This window comes from Xenopus tropicalis, chromosome 5, assembly GCF_000004195.4.
Source record: "Xenopus tropicalis strain Nigerian chromosome 5, UCB_Xtro_10.0, whole genome shotgun sequence".
In the NCBI taxonomy this organism is placed as follows: domain Eukaryota; kingdom Metazoa; phylum Chordata; class Amphibia; order Anura; family Pipidae; genus Xenopus; species Xenopus tropicalis.
The window spans coordinates 128,713,966-128,732,875 of NC_030681.2; the positions used below are offsets into that span (position 1 = coordinate 128,713,966).

At 40.7% G+C, this 18,910-nt stretch overlaps 1 protein-coding gene across 1 annotated transcript in view; it reads right to left on the minus strand.

The window, feature by feature from the left end:
* Nucleotides 1-2,343: 2,343 nt before the first annotated feature.
* daw1 (dynein assembly factor with WDR repeat domains 1) overlaps nt 2,344-18,910 on the minus strand; it is a 29,845-nt gene continuing 13,278 nt past the window's right edge. The window contains 10 exon segments of the mRNA NM_204018.1: nt 2,344-2,611; nt 3,691-3,853; nt 5,739-5,815; nt 6,192-6,306; nt 6,721-6,823; nt 7,054-7,160; nt 8,594-8,701; nt 9,474-9,573; nt 10,144-10,266; nt 14,118-14,176. Of these exon segments, the coding sequence (NP_989349.1) occupies nt 2,577-2,611; nt 3,691-3,853; nt 5,739-5,815; nt 6,192-6,306; nt 6,721-6,823; nt 7,054-7,160; nt 8,594-8,701; nt 9,474-9,573; nt 10,144-10,266; nt 14,118-14,176 (990 nt within the window). The 3' untranslated portion in view covers nt 2,344-2,576.

Consider the following 18,910-nt stretch of genomic DNA (forward strand, 5'->3'; position numbering starts at 1 on the left):
AATTTAGAATGCTAATTTTGAAAATTCCTCATTTTTGACTGATTTGCCTTTTCTTTCTGTAATAAATTTACTGTACTTGATATATATTTATATTTTTTTTCATTTATTTGCCAGATTATTGTAGGAGTTTCACAATGCTGAAACCCAAACAGCCCTTGGAAAAACCGAAATGTTCAGGTCGAAACCGAACTGGTGGATCCTACAGTAAAGTAAAGCTTTCAAGTAGTACTGTGCTGGGCTCAAATCCATTGGAAGGTTGACTTGGAACTACAGGAAAGATTGGTACAAGTACCCAGGTTAAATCATTTTTTAAGGTTAAGTAAACTCTTTTAAAATATAAAATTGCTCAGGTTGCTTTTTTAAGCACTTTTGAAATTTAAATGTATTTTTTTCGGGGCTATTTAAGTTTTTATTTACTGCGCATATAATGAATTATGTAACAACAATGGCATCTGACGATCGGTTACTGTAATTGTACTTGTAATTGTATAAATGCTCTGATGTTGCTCAGGAAATAGATCAGAAGCCACAGATGCCCTTTCCCATCTCCTGCAGAGCAACATCAGAACTCTTCTCTATTTTCCTTCTGAAGGTATTTCTCTTTGACTGCACAGTAACTGACCAGCAGATGGCATTGTTGTTACATAATTCATTATATTGGCTGTTATTAAAAACTTAAATAGCTCTAAAAAACTGAAAAAATTCAAAAGAACTTAGAAACCACCCTAAGCAATTTTATATTACATTTTTTTTGAGGTTTAAAGGGGGCACGACAGTGTTTCTTTTTGTCAGTTTTACATAGTGAACCCATGAGTATTTGTAGCCAATAAAGACTGTTGTAGGTAGCCATGAATAAAAGCAGTTACCCCCCTTTCCCCCACTGAATATGACAAAACAGGGAACAAGAAATGCAACTGGTGAGCCTGGAACTAGATCACAGAAACAAACTTTCATCAGGAATGAATGATAAAGTGAATCCGGCAACCTAGACCTGGGCCTAGACCTGGGTTTATATAAGCAGCTACTGCTGGTGTTAAGCATTGAGATGTACATGATGTTTATGTAGAGCAGCTATAAGTCATCAACAGAACAAAGAAAAGACATATAGCAATCATAGTGAGTCCAGTATTTAGGGTTCTACCACCCCAACTTTGTGGTATAATGTAGGCCACCACATTAGCTGGATAAACTTAATAGAGTACAGCCTGGCTATCAGGCAAGTCAGCTAACGCTGTCATGGGGTGCTAATGATCCACTTCAGTCCTTTCATGTTTCCACATTAAGTCAAGAGGAATTTGGATTTCAGGACCGGATCATTTTTTATCCTGATTACATGGGTTAAGTTGACATCTCTGTATTCCTAATAGACAGGTGCAGAAAGTCTTAGTCAGGAACTCTACAACTTCACAGAATGTGATGGTTGCTTGGTGGATGAGGAGGATAATGCATGAGTGGGATAATGCATGGCCTAATTAACACTGGATGGCAAACTGGAATTGAATATGTCTTTCTAATGAATCCTATAAAAACACACAGTATTTGTTCTGATTCTCTCCACATGAAGACAACATGAAGGATATGAAATAATTTCATGTAGCACTTGTGAGCAAAGTGGCCTTGTGTGTAGTGGCTGTACCCTCCAGCTAGCGTCAGGCAGTTCCATCCATAAATGCTATTTCAGTGTATTATTTTGGACAATAAAATAAGCGGTAATGCTTATGTGTTTCTATGAATGAGTGTGTCGCCCAACACTAGAGCTGTGCAGCGTTAGATGCGGAATTTTATCCCAACCAGAACACTATCTGCATGTGTCTGTATCTGCGGTGCGTGGGCGTTCTTCCATACATTACCGCAGGTTAATTGGCTCCTGATGAAAATGACCCTAGTGTGCGGCAGGAAAATTAAACTGTAAGCACTACCAGGGCAGGGTCTGATGTGAATGTTAATCTCTATGTAAAGTGATACAAAATATATGTTAACACTGTCTTAATAAAGAATATTAAATATCACTGTTTGCCATATTTGTATGTGTTTATATAGTATCGTGTGTATCACTAAATCTGTGTGCGTCTCCCTGTGACGCTGTGACAATAAGCAGGAAGGCATGTGTATCATATGATGTATGTATAGCCCCCAGCCGCTCATGCCTGTAGGCCCCACTTCCCAGGAGCACTAAATAACAGTAACAGGCGCCGGACCTCTTCAGTCTGTACTCTTCTACTTACCCCACAGAATTTAGAGTATGAATGTCACAAATGGCAAATCATGTGTCAATTTCAAACAAGCATTTACCTTTATCTGCTGATGTTGGAAATCGGTGAGAAAGTGAATCAGACTTTAGGCTTCCAACTTTCCTATTTGTTTTTATTAAAAAGCTTATTACATCTACATAAAAATGGAAACAAAGAAAACAAACACACTGTCAGCAGTCCTGGGTGCAATTTACAAATGACTGAAATGATTTTGCTCATATTATGACTTCATATAAGGAATTTGAGGGATTGCATGTTGCTTATGTCCATTGCATTTTGGCTGTTCCGACTCCTTAGAGACTTTCTTTGTAAGAGGGATCCATTTTAACGCCATATTCTGCAAGTGTTGTCCTTGCTCCCTAAAACGCATGTAATGAGAATGTAAAGAAGGAATGTCTCTGTCTGGCACAGAATTGGTTATTTAAGAGTCTTGTAGTTAGGCTATGTTTTTTGCACTTTGCCCCATGCCCTGCACATAAAAAAACTGCTACCAATCTCTGCCCTGTGTTTTGGCATTTGCCCCCATAAAGTGCTTTTGTGTCTCCATCCAGTCTTGTCAAACAATCCCTACAAACTACCAAACTGCACTGTCTAAACAATCCATGCTACAAAGAAGTGGTAGGCTGAGAGGGGATGATTCCACACAAGAATGCCCTTATCTTTCCTTTGACGCATTCAGTCATATAGTACAAACATTTGATTGGCTAAACTGCGTAAACATGGACTGGCGATAAAACAGTTTTGTGAAATTGAAGCAAACTGTTTGTATGTGGCCAGCTTTAAGCTCTGGGCTGCTAGAGTTGCCACAGTTACTAAGCAGTTCAGAGCATCCAGTCAGCTAGGATTATACAGGTGCCTGTGACAATGCGTAGTCTATTAGTATTATCATCTCATTAAAGGAGAAGGAAAGGTAAAAACTAAGTAAGCTTTATCAGAAAGGTCTATGTAAATACAGCCATAAGCACTCACAGAAACGCTGTACTGACTTTCAGCTTCCTGCTCCCCCCTCCCTCAAGAATGCTAAGAACTCACTCCCCCCCCTTAGGAATGTGGATCTGAGCCAATCAGCAGGAAGCTCTCAAATGTAAAATGTAGTGTTATAGACACTGTAACAGTCGGAAACTGGCACACCTAATTAAATGTTAAAATATAACTTTTACTTTTAAATAGTTAAAATGCGGACTCATAGTCTTACTAACTGAGCATGTTCACTTGGTCCTGGTGTCTGTGCAGGAGTGAGGCATTATGGGAACTTTCTTTACACAGCTCAGCGTTTTTTCTTCCTGTTTGGCTTTAGATCTTCTGAACAGGAGAAACATGGGGAGACTTAAGGGCACTATTGAGACAACTGAAGGTATGCCTGCAGCTTGAGATTAACTCTTTACTAGCCTTTCCTTCTCCTTTAAAGAATAAATATATTTTAGCAGTTGATAAATACCTGTAATGATAGTGTTGCCTTCATAGTTAAAGGCACATGAGAAGATTTCATCAGTGTGTCCCTTGAGAACCTGGAGGCATTCCCCTGTGTGTGGGTTCCAGAGCCGCGAGGTCTTATCAGAGCTAGCCGTTAATATGCGATTCCCCTGAGCATTAAAGCAAATCTAGGTAAAGAAAGAAAATAGTGAGCTTTCAGCTAATGGGAACAGAGGGATACATGTCACTAGAGCAAGGCATTTCAGCACCTAAAAAAGTACTGGGAGTCATTTATCAACACTAGGTAAATTTGCGTGTGGGCAGCAACCCATGGCAACCAATTCAATGAAGTCATTGCAGCTGGCTGAAAAAGCCAATCACTGATTGGTTGTTAACTGTTAGGCTGATGCCACACCAGGCGTAGGGCTGATTTTTTCGGCAAGCGGAAAAACGCTTGCCGAAAAAATCAGCCCTACGCCTGGTGTGGCATCAGCCTTACTGCCCATGGCCAAATGTGTCCAATGTTCATAAATGAGCCCCAGCTAAAGGTTTAAAGCTTGCCTGGCAGAATATTAGGATTACCATTTACATCATTATTATATACTATATATTATTTATTATCACTCAATTTATATCATTTTGTTAGTTAACCAGCACTAGAATCCACCATGACCACTTTAGATACCAGGAGTATATTGGCTTTTGGTGGTATCTAATGTGCCACATAGTGGGAAAGTAAAATAGAGTGAGCTGGGTGTAAATCTCAGTTACAAGTCAGTGGCCTGTTTAAGAGCTGTTGCATAATGTATTTCTTACAGATCTCTTTAAGTCTTCTGGCCTATTTATGTGTCATATTTCTATATGAATGTATATTTAATGTAACCTTTGGGTCAACTGGATAGCTAATCAATAATACACACAGTATTCCTTAATATTAATAATACACAAGCAGGGCAAGCCTGTTCATAGTGAGTCGTTCCCCATACACACAACTGATGCTTTCATTTAGCCTTTACCTTACTTTCACCTTAAAGCACCTACCTCTTATTTGTAGGGGATGTTACCTGGCGGATTTACAGGAGCAAGAAATGCTGGTCTTGTTTGCTCAGCAGTTTAATATGCTCCTATTAAACATGCACTGACGCTCTACCAGGACAAGTGATTAAAGAGGCCTAAGGGCAACCATTGTTTCAGAGAACAGTGATAGTGTGTTGCTGGCTGATATAACATGAAGAAATGATAATTTCCTGTTGCAGATCTATAATTGAGATTATTATGTACTGGCAGACCTGCACAGATGTTTGCCTAGGCTAGGATATTAGAATGGATATCAGATGAGAGTAGGTGTATGCTGCATAGGAGAAGGTTAATAAAGGGGCTGGTTTGTTGTGGAGGAGAAAAATCATGGTCTATTATGTTCCATATGAGGATTACAACACCAAGATTAATAAAACGTGTCCCTTTCTTTGTGTATAATATTGTTTCATAACTGCCCTACAGGCATTTATCTGAGATTTCCTGGTATTTCCTGCCCAGGATACTGAATGCGCTAGACACTTGTGGCTACTTTGTTGTTACGGTGTGCTGGGGAGGTAAAAGCAAGAGACATGCACCAGCACAGGTAGCTCCCTTTTGTGTGACTGGGGCATAGGAAAATCAGGGAGTGCCTAGGTTGACATATAAGTGAGGATTTGTTCATTAACAGAGAGAGCCACTAACGGGGCACTGTGCTGGCTCGCCATGTAACCCATATGCATCACTGGCAAGGCTAGCCCAGCCTGCTCAGTGTGCATATCCTGCATGAAAGTTGTGGGGAAGGGCTTATAAGGGAATGGGGGCCTATGAGACAGGAATGGAGATCTTTAAATTTACTTAAGCTGCTCTGCTGCAGAAGGGCAACACATGTTTAAGCAGGTGTTCTGTACATCATTTACAGTTGGCTTTCATTATTATTATTATTATTATTATTATTATTATTATTAACATTTCTTTGGTAACTTTGCTTGTCCAATCAGTTGGTGGGGATAATCCTTTCAGTTACCCAATCATCTTCACAGCCTGCAACAGACTTACCTTAGAAATCTCTCCTTCATGTCCCTCAAGCTTTGCCAGGCATTTCCTGCTAGATGCACTGTAAACTCTGGCAGTTCCTGGGCAAAACAAGATTTGGTGTCAGCTCTCTTACTTAACAGTAATAAAGTTATTGTGGAGGGTGTGCTAAATGTGCATCATTGCCAGGTTCTGTATTTGGGAAATTGCCAGAAGGACAGATACAGCTGAGGGTTGTATATGCTTTTACCAATGATAAGTACCCTGATACAAATGCAAGTACAAAGGCAATAATTTACATCTGTTCTAAAGTGGCAGAAGTCCATCACATGACTCCTATTTGCAAAGAGCCCAGTTCTGCAGGTATGTTACTACCCTACATGCATGTCAAATAGCAAGAATGCAAGAGGTCCTTTTAATTAAAAACAGACTTAGCAACAATGTATAAAGAAATAAGACAAGGCTGTTTCCACTCACCATCTGCTGAGGCAGTGGCTACCAACTGCCCAGTTGAATCAAACGTGACATCCAGTACCTCATCCTCGTGCCCAGTCAGGGTAGCAACACATTTACCATTTAGAGAATCCCAAAGCTATAAGAGAAGAAGGTTTTGCATTAAGGCATACAACATGCAAATGTTCAAAAACAAGTACAATGTGTGTTATTTTAATGATCTATATCATATAGATTTAGATATGTCCTATATACACAGTATTTACTGTATATGCAGGGTCAATATATTTTGTCCTACCTGGTCTTTGCTATACAGTTGCTATGCAGTAATTGCAAGACATTCCCCCATATGTAATTAAAAGCACTAATTTTGCCCAGGAGCAGTAACCCTTGGCAACCAATAAGATGTTAGCTTTTAAACAGGTGACCAGTCAATTCTACCTGCTGATGGTTAGGGTTACTGCTCCTGAGCAAAAATAGTACCTTTTATTACAAAACCCATAGATTTTTCTCTTTTTCAGGGAAGCTCTGCTGAACTACAGTTATACTCTACCTTGCAAGATTTATCCATAGAGGCAGTTGCAATCAGGGAGCAGTCCCAGTTGAACTGTGCGCTGCTGATCTCACCCCGATGACCAATGAGTGTGTGATTCCTCCTGCAGGCAAGAACCATTCATATTTCTACACTGTGATGTTTATTACATTTCCATTTATAATGAATTCAAGGCAGCTTTGGCTGAGGCACACTACCTTTGGTCACTGTTATGAATTTCTCTAAATTCCTTAACGAAATTTGATTTCTTGTTTTCTTCATTGTTATATTTGCGCCAATTATACATACATTATTCAGTCAGTTGCAGATATAATGATGATAATGATACTTTACCTGCCAGAAGGAATCTCCCAGACAGACACTGTGTGATCAAAGGAGCCTGTGATCAGCCGGTCTCCTGTTGTATTAAATGATAATGAGATAATTTCTGCAGCATGTCCCTGGAGATATAAAGCAGAGTGATTAACCAATGAATGGGAAACTACAAAAACTTGAATATATTGAAGAGATGTGGCTTTGCATTAATCATAGTTCAACAGTGCACTCTCTGTACAACGACTTCTTGTTGGTCCAACAAATTCATCAAAAGAGAAAAAGGTTTTTAAAATAGCATCAGACAAAGAATGCAATGTTTACATCTAAGGGTCCTGAGTCCCACCTCCTGAGCTGTACCATTCACACTCCCCAGTACAGCCCTGGCAAGAAGTGGCTAGACATTGTGGCCACCAACCCCACTGTGCTACTTTGCCTTGTATTATCAGTACAAGGGAGCAGGCTATACTGGGGAGTGGGGGTTGTGTGGTTGTAGAAGGTGAAAGGGGGCCTCCGCAGGGCCCTATGATATATACATCACATAAGATATTTTATGCAAGATGTGCACTGCACACAAGGCTGAGCCTCCAGTAGGTATAGAAACATTTTCTAGCATTTTTGGTACAGTTTGCTATGGTACTTAGGATCTACACACTACCAGTATTTCTTAAAACACCAAGAGACACAACCAAATACTTGTGCTCTAAATTAAAAAAAAACTAAAACTGGCATTGGCTTAAAGTAAAAAATGATGTTTTCTGCTAAGGAAGCTATTTGTAAGGGATGCAACAATAGCATGATTTCCACTGCAAAAGGCAAACAAAAAATAACCATCTGAGTATAGTGCTTTTACACTGTAAAGCTAAAATGAGATGCTGACTTAGTAATCTAGAATTGTAATCACCACTGCATCTCTGGGTGCAAGGTTTGTGGTCGCCGCATACCACAGGACCCATAGAATTGTATAAATGGTCAGCACAACTATCTTAAAACTTAGTTAAAAGTTAAAATTCCTAAGACACGGGAATAGAGTCCATTTAGCAGAAACGTTGCTACTAACCTTATATACTACTCCTAATAATAACAAAGCTAACTATACACATACACATTTGATAATGCTATTGTTTTCTTGGTGATTCCCCTAGAGAACTGACATTCACATCAAGCCCAAACCCTGCAAATTTACAATTACTGACTTAACGCAGCCAATATCTGTGTAATAAAATGCTGCCATGATTAAGGTTAGGGCTGCACAGCAGTGAAATGCCACACACACAAAACCAGACACAGTGAGCTTCAGTTAGAAAGATTGTGACAGATAAGTGCATCCATATAAAATTATACAGGTATGGGATCTATTATCTGGAATGCTAGGAATGAGGAATTATGATTAAAGAACCCTTACTTAATATGGATCACCATACCTTAAGGCTACTAAAAAATAGTTAAAGAATAAAAATTAACTAATAGGACTGCTTTGCCACCGATATGGATTTATGCATCTAAGGTGAATAAAACCAGTCAATCTTTTCAATCAACCAGACATTTTTTTTTATCTTACACTTAAAGTCAGGGCTTCCTCTCCACTCTGAATGTCCCAAAGCTTGGCAGTGGTGTCCATGCTGCCAGTTGCTATAAGGGTGCTTTGAGGATTGAAAGCCAAGCAAACCTGAAAAATATAATAACAAAAAATGAATGCAATCATTGTGTGTACTGACACTTAGATACTTGCACCTAAACACACTCATTGCACTTGTTCAGTTCTGTTAACCCAATCTATATAATGAATCATGCACAAGTTTGCCTATTGATGCAGGAGACCCTGGAGCTAACTCCACCCTGAAGGTAGCGTTATTTCCAAGGTTCCAAGTGCAGTTGCAATTACACTGGCATTGTGGGAAAAAGCTGTATTATGGGTAAAATTGCATCCCACATTGCACTTTGTACACTGCACTGTTCATAAATGAGCCCTAACATCAGGCCTGGACTGGGATTCAAGTACACATAAGCCCAAACAGCCCAAACAGCCCCCCCAGCCCACTAAATAGTGACTGTGCATGGCATTTTACAGCAACCCCTCTGCCAGAACCCACAGATTGCCAATTCAAGCCTGCCTAACATCACTGAGTATAAAAAGAGATGATTAGTTCTGCACAATTGTGTACTGTCTTTGCCTTATGACTTATTAACTAAGATAACAATGTAAATGGGGACACAAAAGAAGGGATTAATCATTTAAACTCATCGCCCACACTGACAATGCAATATTCTCATACCAATATTCATTGGTCAACAACAACATGAAATATGGCCATAACAAGGACACTGACTGATCAGTTTGATGCACTGAGCACATGAAATGCTATGTGATACAATTACAATGTCTTTATATTTGTATTCATGTAGCTCAATCTGTAGATCTATTATTCCCAAGAACTCACAATTTCTGCAGTGTGTCCTCGAAAAGTATGATAACATTTTCCTGTCTCCGCGCTCCACAACTTGCATGTTTTATCAAAGGATCCAGTAGCAATTTTATCTCTGTAAATAGAGAGACAGACAGAATAAAATACAGACTGAAAGGTGCTTGCTGAAGATGGTAATAACTCTGAATGGATCAACAAGTGACTTTACATTTATATATACTGTATATATGTATACAGGTATGGGATCTGTCACCCGAAAAGCTCAGAATTACATGAAGGCCATCTCCCATAGAGATACCTTATACTTTGATGCCAACCATATAGAGTAAATGGGAACTCGAAGAAGTGAGGCCTATTGATCCCTGCTTAATTCTGTTTATATGCCTTACAAGAGCCAGGCCAAGAGGTACTTGAACCATAGACAATGGCACCCCACTTACTGTCCATACTGTATACATTAACTGTATGCACGGTTGGCTTAATCTGTAGGCAAATGAAACCCATCAGGGCCAAAGAAAGTCTAATTTGGATCTGTCTTTGTGACCCTGGATGTGCCTAAGTAGCCTTTTGCAGATAAGGCTGTTCAACGCCAAATTTGTCCTTGCTTCTCTGCTTTCAAATACTGGTTTGCTGATGATAATGATAAATATTGTGCGTCACACAAAAATGAACGTGCCCTACTTACCCATAGGGGTTATTAAACTGTATGGCATAGACCACATTGCGATGGCCCTCTAATGTATGTAGTTCTTCTCCCGACGCAGTGTCCCATACTTTGCATGTCCGGTCATAGCTCCCTGTGATGAAACTAAAGGAAAGAAAGCACAGGAATGACACTACTCACTGCCACTTAAAGTCATAATTTAACTACAGTCAAATACATGAAATTTTTGCTTATGATGTACAACAAAATGCCCTAGAGAATATAACCATGCACATCTGTATAATACCAAAACATGTAGAATAACACAAGGATTTGGCTCAATCTAAAAGATGCAGATAAAACATAATATGTATAACAGCTGATTTGATATCTGTTTCCCTAAAACTAAAATTTCTGACACACATTAATGGGCATAGGTTAAAACAGGATCAGAGGAAATTATTTGTAAGCAGGGATACAATAAGGGAAGGGTACGTGAATAGCACCAGAAGAGAAAAGACAAGGATAACTATATCTACCAATATATATTGTATAGTCACACCTGCAAATATAAATTCTGAATTTCTGACAGATATCTAACCTGATCCAGAAATCATACCATTTAAAATACTCATCATAAAAGGGTGACCTATGTTGGTTCAACACTTTCAACTCTGCTCCCAATTTTTACCTGAAAAATCTGATATGTAACATCAAATAGAGCTCAGCTGGTTATCTCTCTCTGTAATACTGTACTGTAAGGTCTCGCCTGAGCTTAGGCATGTCCCTATCTTGTGTCAAGAACCAAAATTAGATAAAAAGTCTTTTTGGGTCAAACACTCAGTAACGGTCATCTATGAGAGCGCTTATTAACATTAATAATACCATCACTGGATTCATATATGAGACACAGAGCCTAAATATGGACATGACTGGTTCATCACTGTGATTAGTCTAATAGACATACAGTGGCTTGCAAAAGTATTCGGCCCCCTTGAACTTTTCCGCATTTTGTCACATTACACCCACAAACATGAATCAATTTTATTGGAATTCCATGTGAAAGACCAATACAAAGTGGTGTACATGTGAGAAGTGGAACGAAAATCATACATGATTCCAAACATTTTTTACAAATAACTGTAGAGTGGTGTGTGCGTAATTATTCAGCCCCCTGAGTCAATACTTTGTAGAAGCACCTTTTGCTGCAATTACAGCTGCCAGTCTTTTAGGGTATGTCTCTACCAGCTTTGCACATCTACAGACTGAAATCCTTGCCCATTCTTCTTTGCAAAACAGCTCCAGCTCAGTCAGATTAGATGGACAACGTTTGTGAACAGCAGTTTCCAGATCTTGCCACAGATTCTCGATTGGATTTAGATCTGGACTTTGACTGGGCCATTCTAACACATGGATATGTTTTGTTTTAACCCATTCCATTGTTGCCCTGGCTTTATGTTTAGGGTCGTTGTCCTGCTGGAAGGTGAACCTCCGCCCCAGTCTCAAGTCTTTTGCAGACTCCAAGAGGTTTTCTTCCAAGTTTGCCCTGTATTTGGCTCCATCCATCTTCCCATCAACTCTGACCAGCTTCCCTGTCCCTGCTGAAGAGAAGCACCCCCAGAGCATGATGCTGCCACCACCATATTTGACAGTGGGGATGGTGTGTTCAGAGTGATGTGCAGTGTTAGTTTTCCGCCACACATAGCGTTTTGCATTTTGGCCAAAAAGTTCCATTTTGGTCTCATCTGACCAGAGCACCTTCTTCCACATGTTTGCTGTGTCCCCCACATGGCTTGTGGCAAACTGCAAACGGGACTTCTTATGGTTTTCTGTTAACAATGGCTTTCTTCTTGCCACTCTTCCATAAAGGCCAACTTTGTGCAGTGCACGACTAATAGTTGTCCTATGGACAGATTCCCCCACCTGAGCTGTAGATCTCTGCAGCTCCCCCAGAGTCACCATGGGCCTCTTGGCTGCATTTCTGATCAGCGCTCTCCTTGTTCGGCCTGTGAGTTTAGGTGGACGGCCTTGTCTTGGTAGGTTTATAGTTGTGCCATACTCCTTCCATTTCTGAATGATCGCTTGAACAGTGCTCCGTGGGATGTTCAAGGCTTTGGAAATCTTTTTGTAGCCTAAGCCTGCTTTAAATTTCTCAATAACTTTATCCCTGACCTGTCTGGTGTGTTCTTTGGACTTCATGGTGTTGTTGCCCCCAATATTCTCTTAGACAACCTCTGAGGCCGTCACGAGCAGCTGTATTTGTACTGACATTAGATTACACACAGTTGCACTCTAGTCATTAGCACTCATCAGGCAATGTCTATGGGCAACTGACTGCGCTCAGACCAAAGGGGGCTGAATATTTACGCACACCCCACTTTGCAGTTATTTATTTGTAAAAAATTTTTGGAATCATGTATGATTTTCGTTCCACTTCTCTCGTGTACACCACTTTGTATTGGTCTTTCACGTGGAATTCCAATAAAATTAATTCATGTTTGTAGCTGTAATGTGACAAAATGTGGAAAAATTCAATACTTTTGCAAGCCACTGTATTTAAAAATGAATGCATGTTGGTAGTCCTGTTGCAAGCCGTGCTTCAAGGTGTTTTTTATTCCTCTACTGGCAGCTTAGTATTAATACATCCTTTGGTCTTGTTGACTTGAGCAGAGCAGTCTTGCTGCCTATGCACAGGCTGCACAGGCTGGGAGAAGAAATGAGCACTAAGGGGTACAAAACTTCACTCTTTAGTGCTCATTTAGCACTTCTTCCCCCAGTCTGCCCCACCTGTCAGCTAAAAAAATGTGCTGCAAGGTTTGAACTTCAGCCCCAGGGGGCGCAGGCCAACCCTGTACTTGTCGCCTGCCATAGGCCCCTATGGGGTTGTAAAATTCAGTGGCAATATGTACAAGAGGTCTATAAAAAGGTTAAAATTAGACAGGGCACTTGCTTGTCCTATTATTAGGACTTTTTGTATCCCGAAAGGATAGAGAAAAAATAATAATAATACGAATCCTGGGTTATTAATTCTCATTGCTGCTTTAATTCTATAAACATATTTAGGCTTTAGTTCCAGTATCTGTACATGTATTGGTGGGCGCAGAGTCATCAACACTTGAACAAGGGAATCCCAAAGTAATCCCAGCAGTTCCAGTTTTATAAATAATAAAAGGGCACCTGTTACTCAGAATGCTTGGGACCCGGTGAGAAATATCCTCTCCCACGGATAATGAAGCACCTAACAGTATCTGCCCCTTCACTTCCGTTGGAATCGCAGCATGTAAAACACAATACATGAAGTGATCCCTGGTAATTGCTTAAAATGCAGGTGCCATTTTTTATTCACTTGGCAGTAAAGGGGAAGGTTTTGTCAGATACTTCATCTCCCACAGAAAAAGAGATCTCTTGCCGGGCGATAAAGCGCCCATCTGAAATCTCCCTTATACAAAAGCATGGTGTCCATCTGGGTCTCTGGATAACGGATCCTATAGTAGTTGGGTCGTTTACACTAGCAAGCAGCCAATGAATATATGGCAAGGCAGGATTTTGATTATTATTTTTCATGACTAATATTTGTGTTCGGTCCTTCCCCCAACTGTTTCCCAGCCCGTCATTCACACTGCTGCCTGGTCTGAGTGCAGGAGTGAGGAATTATGGGAACTTTCTTTACAGAGCTCAGAGTTTTTTCTTCCTGTTTGGCTTCTAATCATCTGAATGGGAGAAATATGGGGAGACTTAAGGGCACTATTGAGAGAACTGAAGGTATGCCTGCAAATTGGGATTAACTCTTTATCAGCCTTTCCTTCTCCTTTAATTATGAACTATTTATTGAGCCGAAATAGTAAAAATATGGCGGAGGGCCAGAGAATAATAATAATATGAATTGTGGTTCATTAATATTCATTGCTGCTTTAATTCTAAAAATACATTTAGGCTTTAGTTCCAGTATCTGTACCCTATATCTACAGATGGTGAAGTTAAAACACACCCACACAATCATCTATAGATTTTCTTACCTTGAGCCAGACTTATTAAAAGCCACATTTGTGAGCGGTAAGATGTGAGCTCGTAGAACCTGTAAGAGACAGATATAAGACAAATTTAGTGTAAATTCCCTATTCCCTATGTTGAACTAGTTTTAAGCAATGCCGCTCTCAGCCCAGAAGTCTAGAGATGCAATCAATATAATGAATATATAAAGGGGGAAATATGCTTCTCACTTTTAAAGTTTAAGTAGTCCCAAGGCATGGTGGAACACATTTTAGACAGACCTCAAGAAAATCCCAGGTCCAGTGAATTTCATAGAAAGAGATGCCAGTGCTCCTGTAACTCATTGTCAAACCGCAGCTGCACAACCCATTAATAAATGTATGCATTAAAAACATAGCTGAGGTTAAACTTTACCTTCTGGCGAAGCATCATTAATATTTTGGTAAATGACTTCCCTGAGGTGGAAGTTCCCTCATATAGTGTCACCTTAAATTTTCCTCCTGGGTATCTTGCATGATATTATTCCAACCAATTATGGCCGCAACAGATACCGGTCATTGCTATACTATGCTAAGAAAGATATTGCAATGCACTGATGGGAGCCACTTTATCTACTGTAGTGTCTCCTCACGGCAACAATTAGTTAACAAGGCGATACCACTTATCAAACTTACCTCAGAGGTTAGGGGTACACAGCACCTTACATCAAAGGCTAGGGGTACACAGCACAAATTTGAGCGAATCTGATGACCTTAATAATGTAATAGCACTCTTCTCTGCTAAACAACTTATACTTCCCCCAGTGGCTCTGATGTACAATTTATAGACCTGGAAACTATGGCTATTTGACTGTTTTATTTTGTTGTGTTTTGTTTTTTCTATTACAAAATAATAAAAATTGACCTTTAAAAAAAAAACAAAGATGAGGTTAATTAATAAACCACCTGGTCTTAAGGTGGCAGTAATTCCTCTGCGCTACTGCGCTTGCGTGCATAAATACCCCTACTGCGTGCCAGAAGATAAGCTTTAGAATACATGCATTTTAGTACTAGTGGCATTGAATATGGTTCATATGTTATTCAGGGAATGAGTAGGATGAAAACCTACAAAAAGGGGCAGCTGATTTCTATCTAAGTGGTGCAGCAAGAATCATGTAGTAGTGCCTGTGTAGAATAAAGAGAAATATGTGCTACTTATGTGTGTTCATTATTCACAGTCACTTCATTTTATGGAGAGCCACATACTACTTAATGACATATATCGACTTCCTACTGACAACAAACAACGGTGGGGATATCTCATCGCTTATCCGTTCTTGGCCTCATAATCCCATTCACTGAACCTCTACAGGTAGCTTGTAGCATTCCATTCTTTACATACATCAGCTTAGTAAACCTCACAAGATCCACGCCATTTTTCTACAGCTTATACATATTTATAATGGCTATGGCCTACAAACATATACAGTAGGTAAAACAGGTCATCCTTCTGCTATATGGAATAAGTTGGAGCACTGCTTTGTAACAGAAAAGAATTCTTTCATTTTGATGATCATTTGGCATTTGGGCATATGTGTATGCTTATGGATCAGGCTTTCCCAAATAAAACCTTTAAGTATAGTTATCTTGCTAATAACACACATATGCAGAAAATCTAAAAATTATCAATTTAAATTACAGAAAGGGAATTCATCTTGGTTTATCTGGTTCTAAAATGGTCAGTGGGACACCGGTAGCAAACCTGGTGGGCCCCACCAACCCAGCCCACTCCTGCGTAACTGTGGGCCCTCCCCTTACCCCTGATTGCAACCACAAGGAAAAATTTCCAGGTATGCAGAAAGTGGCAGGGGAGGGTAGTGTCTTGGGTTTGGGGCCCCTGAGGTTGGACCCAAACACCCCAGTCCAACACTGCCCATGTGGCATGCAGGTTTTTGGCAAATTATATGGACTGTACTTTATTTGAGGACACTAGAAATTTTATTTATGATGTATTTTTTTTTTACTGGAGCCGAATTAGGATGTGGCCCCCCAAGTGGGTTTTACAGACCCCAAACAGCATAGGACCTCTTTGGATGAAATAATCATTTAAATATAATCTGGCTGTCTAGAAATGTAGTACAGGTATGGGATCCATTATCCGGAAACCCATTATACAGAAAGATCTAAATTACAGGAATGCCATTTCCCATTGACTCAATTTGAATGAAATAATTCTGCATTTTAAAGATGATTTCCTTTTTCTCTGTAATAATAAGACAGTGTTTATTTTATGTTTAAATAATTTTTAAGCAAAGTATGGAAATCCAACATAATGGAAAAACCCCTTAACCGGTAAAACCTGGGTCCCAGGCATTATGGATAACAGGTCTCATACCTGTATGGTGAATAACTGGCCAGTTTTATGGAATAAACTTAATAAAGTTATATAAGGACACAATGGTAGAAGGACTGAACCAGCTGGCTGACATGCAATTGGGTCATATATGAGTGCAAATAAATGTTCTCCTTACTAAGAGTAATTTGTAATGGAGATAGGATACCCACTATCATCTCTCTGTATGTGCTTACCACTAAACTTAATTTAAATATAAAAGAAAAAAGAAGATTATAATATGATTTTTCAAATTATATTACAAAAAAACATTGTTTATTGTAAATTAATTAGCCACTAAACTATTTGAAATATTTAAGCAGGAGTGCAGAATTCATATAGAATAAAACAAGAAAGAGGACAATCATTTGGGAGTCTAAACCTTGAAAGGAAGTAAGTTGCAGGTAAAGCTCAGTCCCTGTGTAAAATGTATAATGACGCAGTAAAATTTTTAATGAATCAGATGAAAGAAAGTGTAGGATGGCATACGTGGCGGCGTGATTTGCCAAAGTTGCTGAAGTTGCCTTGAGAGGAAACTTTGGCAACTTCGCAAATCACAGCGCCGCGTATGCCATCCCACCGATTTACATTCTAGCTGGTGGGATGGCATCTCAGGGAGATTACCGTATATACTCGAGTATAAGCCGAGTTTTCCAACACTCAAAATGTGCTAAAAAAGGAATTCTCGGCTTATACTCGAGTCAAGTAGCTGCGCATCTGCTGCGCAAGGCTGCAGGCATGTTGCGCCGCCGATCAACCCCCCAGAGCCCCCCCCTGCGTCGCCCGAGCACTCTCAATCCAACAGCTGCATGCTGGCATGTCACACGCACGCAGAGGGGGGTTAGGTACTTGCGCGCGACGTACCAGCATGCGCTGCAACTGATGTTCCTGTACCTAGTCTGTATGACTGTAACAGCTCGGGCCAGCGTCCAGCAGCGCGACGTGGACTGGTGGATGCCGGCGGCGCGATGGAGGACTGTGAGTACTCGGGGCGGGGTGTTGGTTGCCGGCGGCGCGACGTCGGACTGACAGTACTCGGGTGACGTTGTGCGCCTGTGCTTTGGTTCGCTGTCACTTCCGGCTAGAGCGCACGGATCCCGGGACCGGGCCTCACATTTGCACAGGTCGCCACCATGGCCCGGGATCTCTTCAAGCTGCTCATAATCGGAGACAGCGGTAAGAAGCATTTGAGGGTTGAGGGGAATTTGCCATGAGCTGGGGAGGCCTGGGAGGGATACCAGCAGAGAAAAGCAGCACAGAGTGGGATGTTGTAGAATTTGCATTCATTTCTCTTTCATTATTTAGCTGCACATTTGTCACTGGCGCTCTTAGCAATGCTGCTTGTGTCAGCTCCTATGTGTGTGTGTGACCCGGCAGCGCCCAGTAGCTGCTCTTGTGCTGGGCACTGTGACGTCAGCTGGCTTGCTGAGGATGCAGGGAGTGGAAGCATTCTTGTAGTTTTTAGGGTGACACACGGGAGGGGTAAGGAGAGAGTGCTAGGGTGACACACGGGAGGGGTAAGGAGAGAGTGCTAGGGTGACACACGGGAGGGGTAAGGAGAGAGTGCTAGGGTGACACACGGGAGGGGTAAGGAGAGAGTGCTAGGGTGACACACGGGAGGGGTAAGGAGAGAGTGCTAGGGTGACACACGGGAGGGGTAAGGAGAGAGTGCTAGGGTGACACACGGGAGGGGTAAGGAGAGAGTGCTAGGGTGACACACGGGAGGGGTAAGGAGAGAGTGCTAGGGTGACACACAGGAGGGGTAAGGAGAGAGTGCTCGGGTGACACACGGCGGGGGGGATTTTGACAAAGGATTTTGACAAATCCTTGTGATAATTCCTTTTTAGGTCATTTTCTTTATATTTGCTTATTGAAACTTAGCAGTAGTGGCTGCACCCTAGGCTTATACTCGAGTCAATAAGATTTTCCAGTTTTCTTAGGTAAAATTAGGTACCTCGGCTTATATTCGGATCGGCTTATACTCGAGTATATACGGTAGTCATCCGGGACAACAGAGATTTGTTGCGGCGCAACTAATCTCCCCGTGTGTCACAGCCCTAAAGGGAGGTCATTTCTTTGCAGCATAATGCACAGAATGTTTTATTGTCCTGTTTATATTGGTAATCTGTGAGTGAAGAGGGCCTCTTGTTTTTGTCTGTAAAATAAAGAAATACTCTAGACTTACCCATATCAATACATTTAGGACCATAAGGTATTCTGTACATACAGCTACCAAAAATGCCCTCCCCTTTAAACAAAAAAAAAGGGATTGTTTATACATATATTGCATATATATTGAACCTGCGTCAAAGTCATTCCCAGTCTGGCCCAGAAAACAATAGTCAAAATAATTGGGACAAGCATTATTGATTGAACTCATGTTGAACAAGTGGTGTACTGGCCCTTTAAGAAAACTCTGCAAGGGGAACTAAGATTATAATATTGCCTA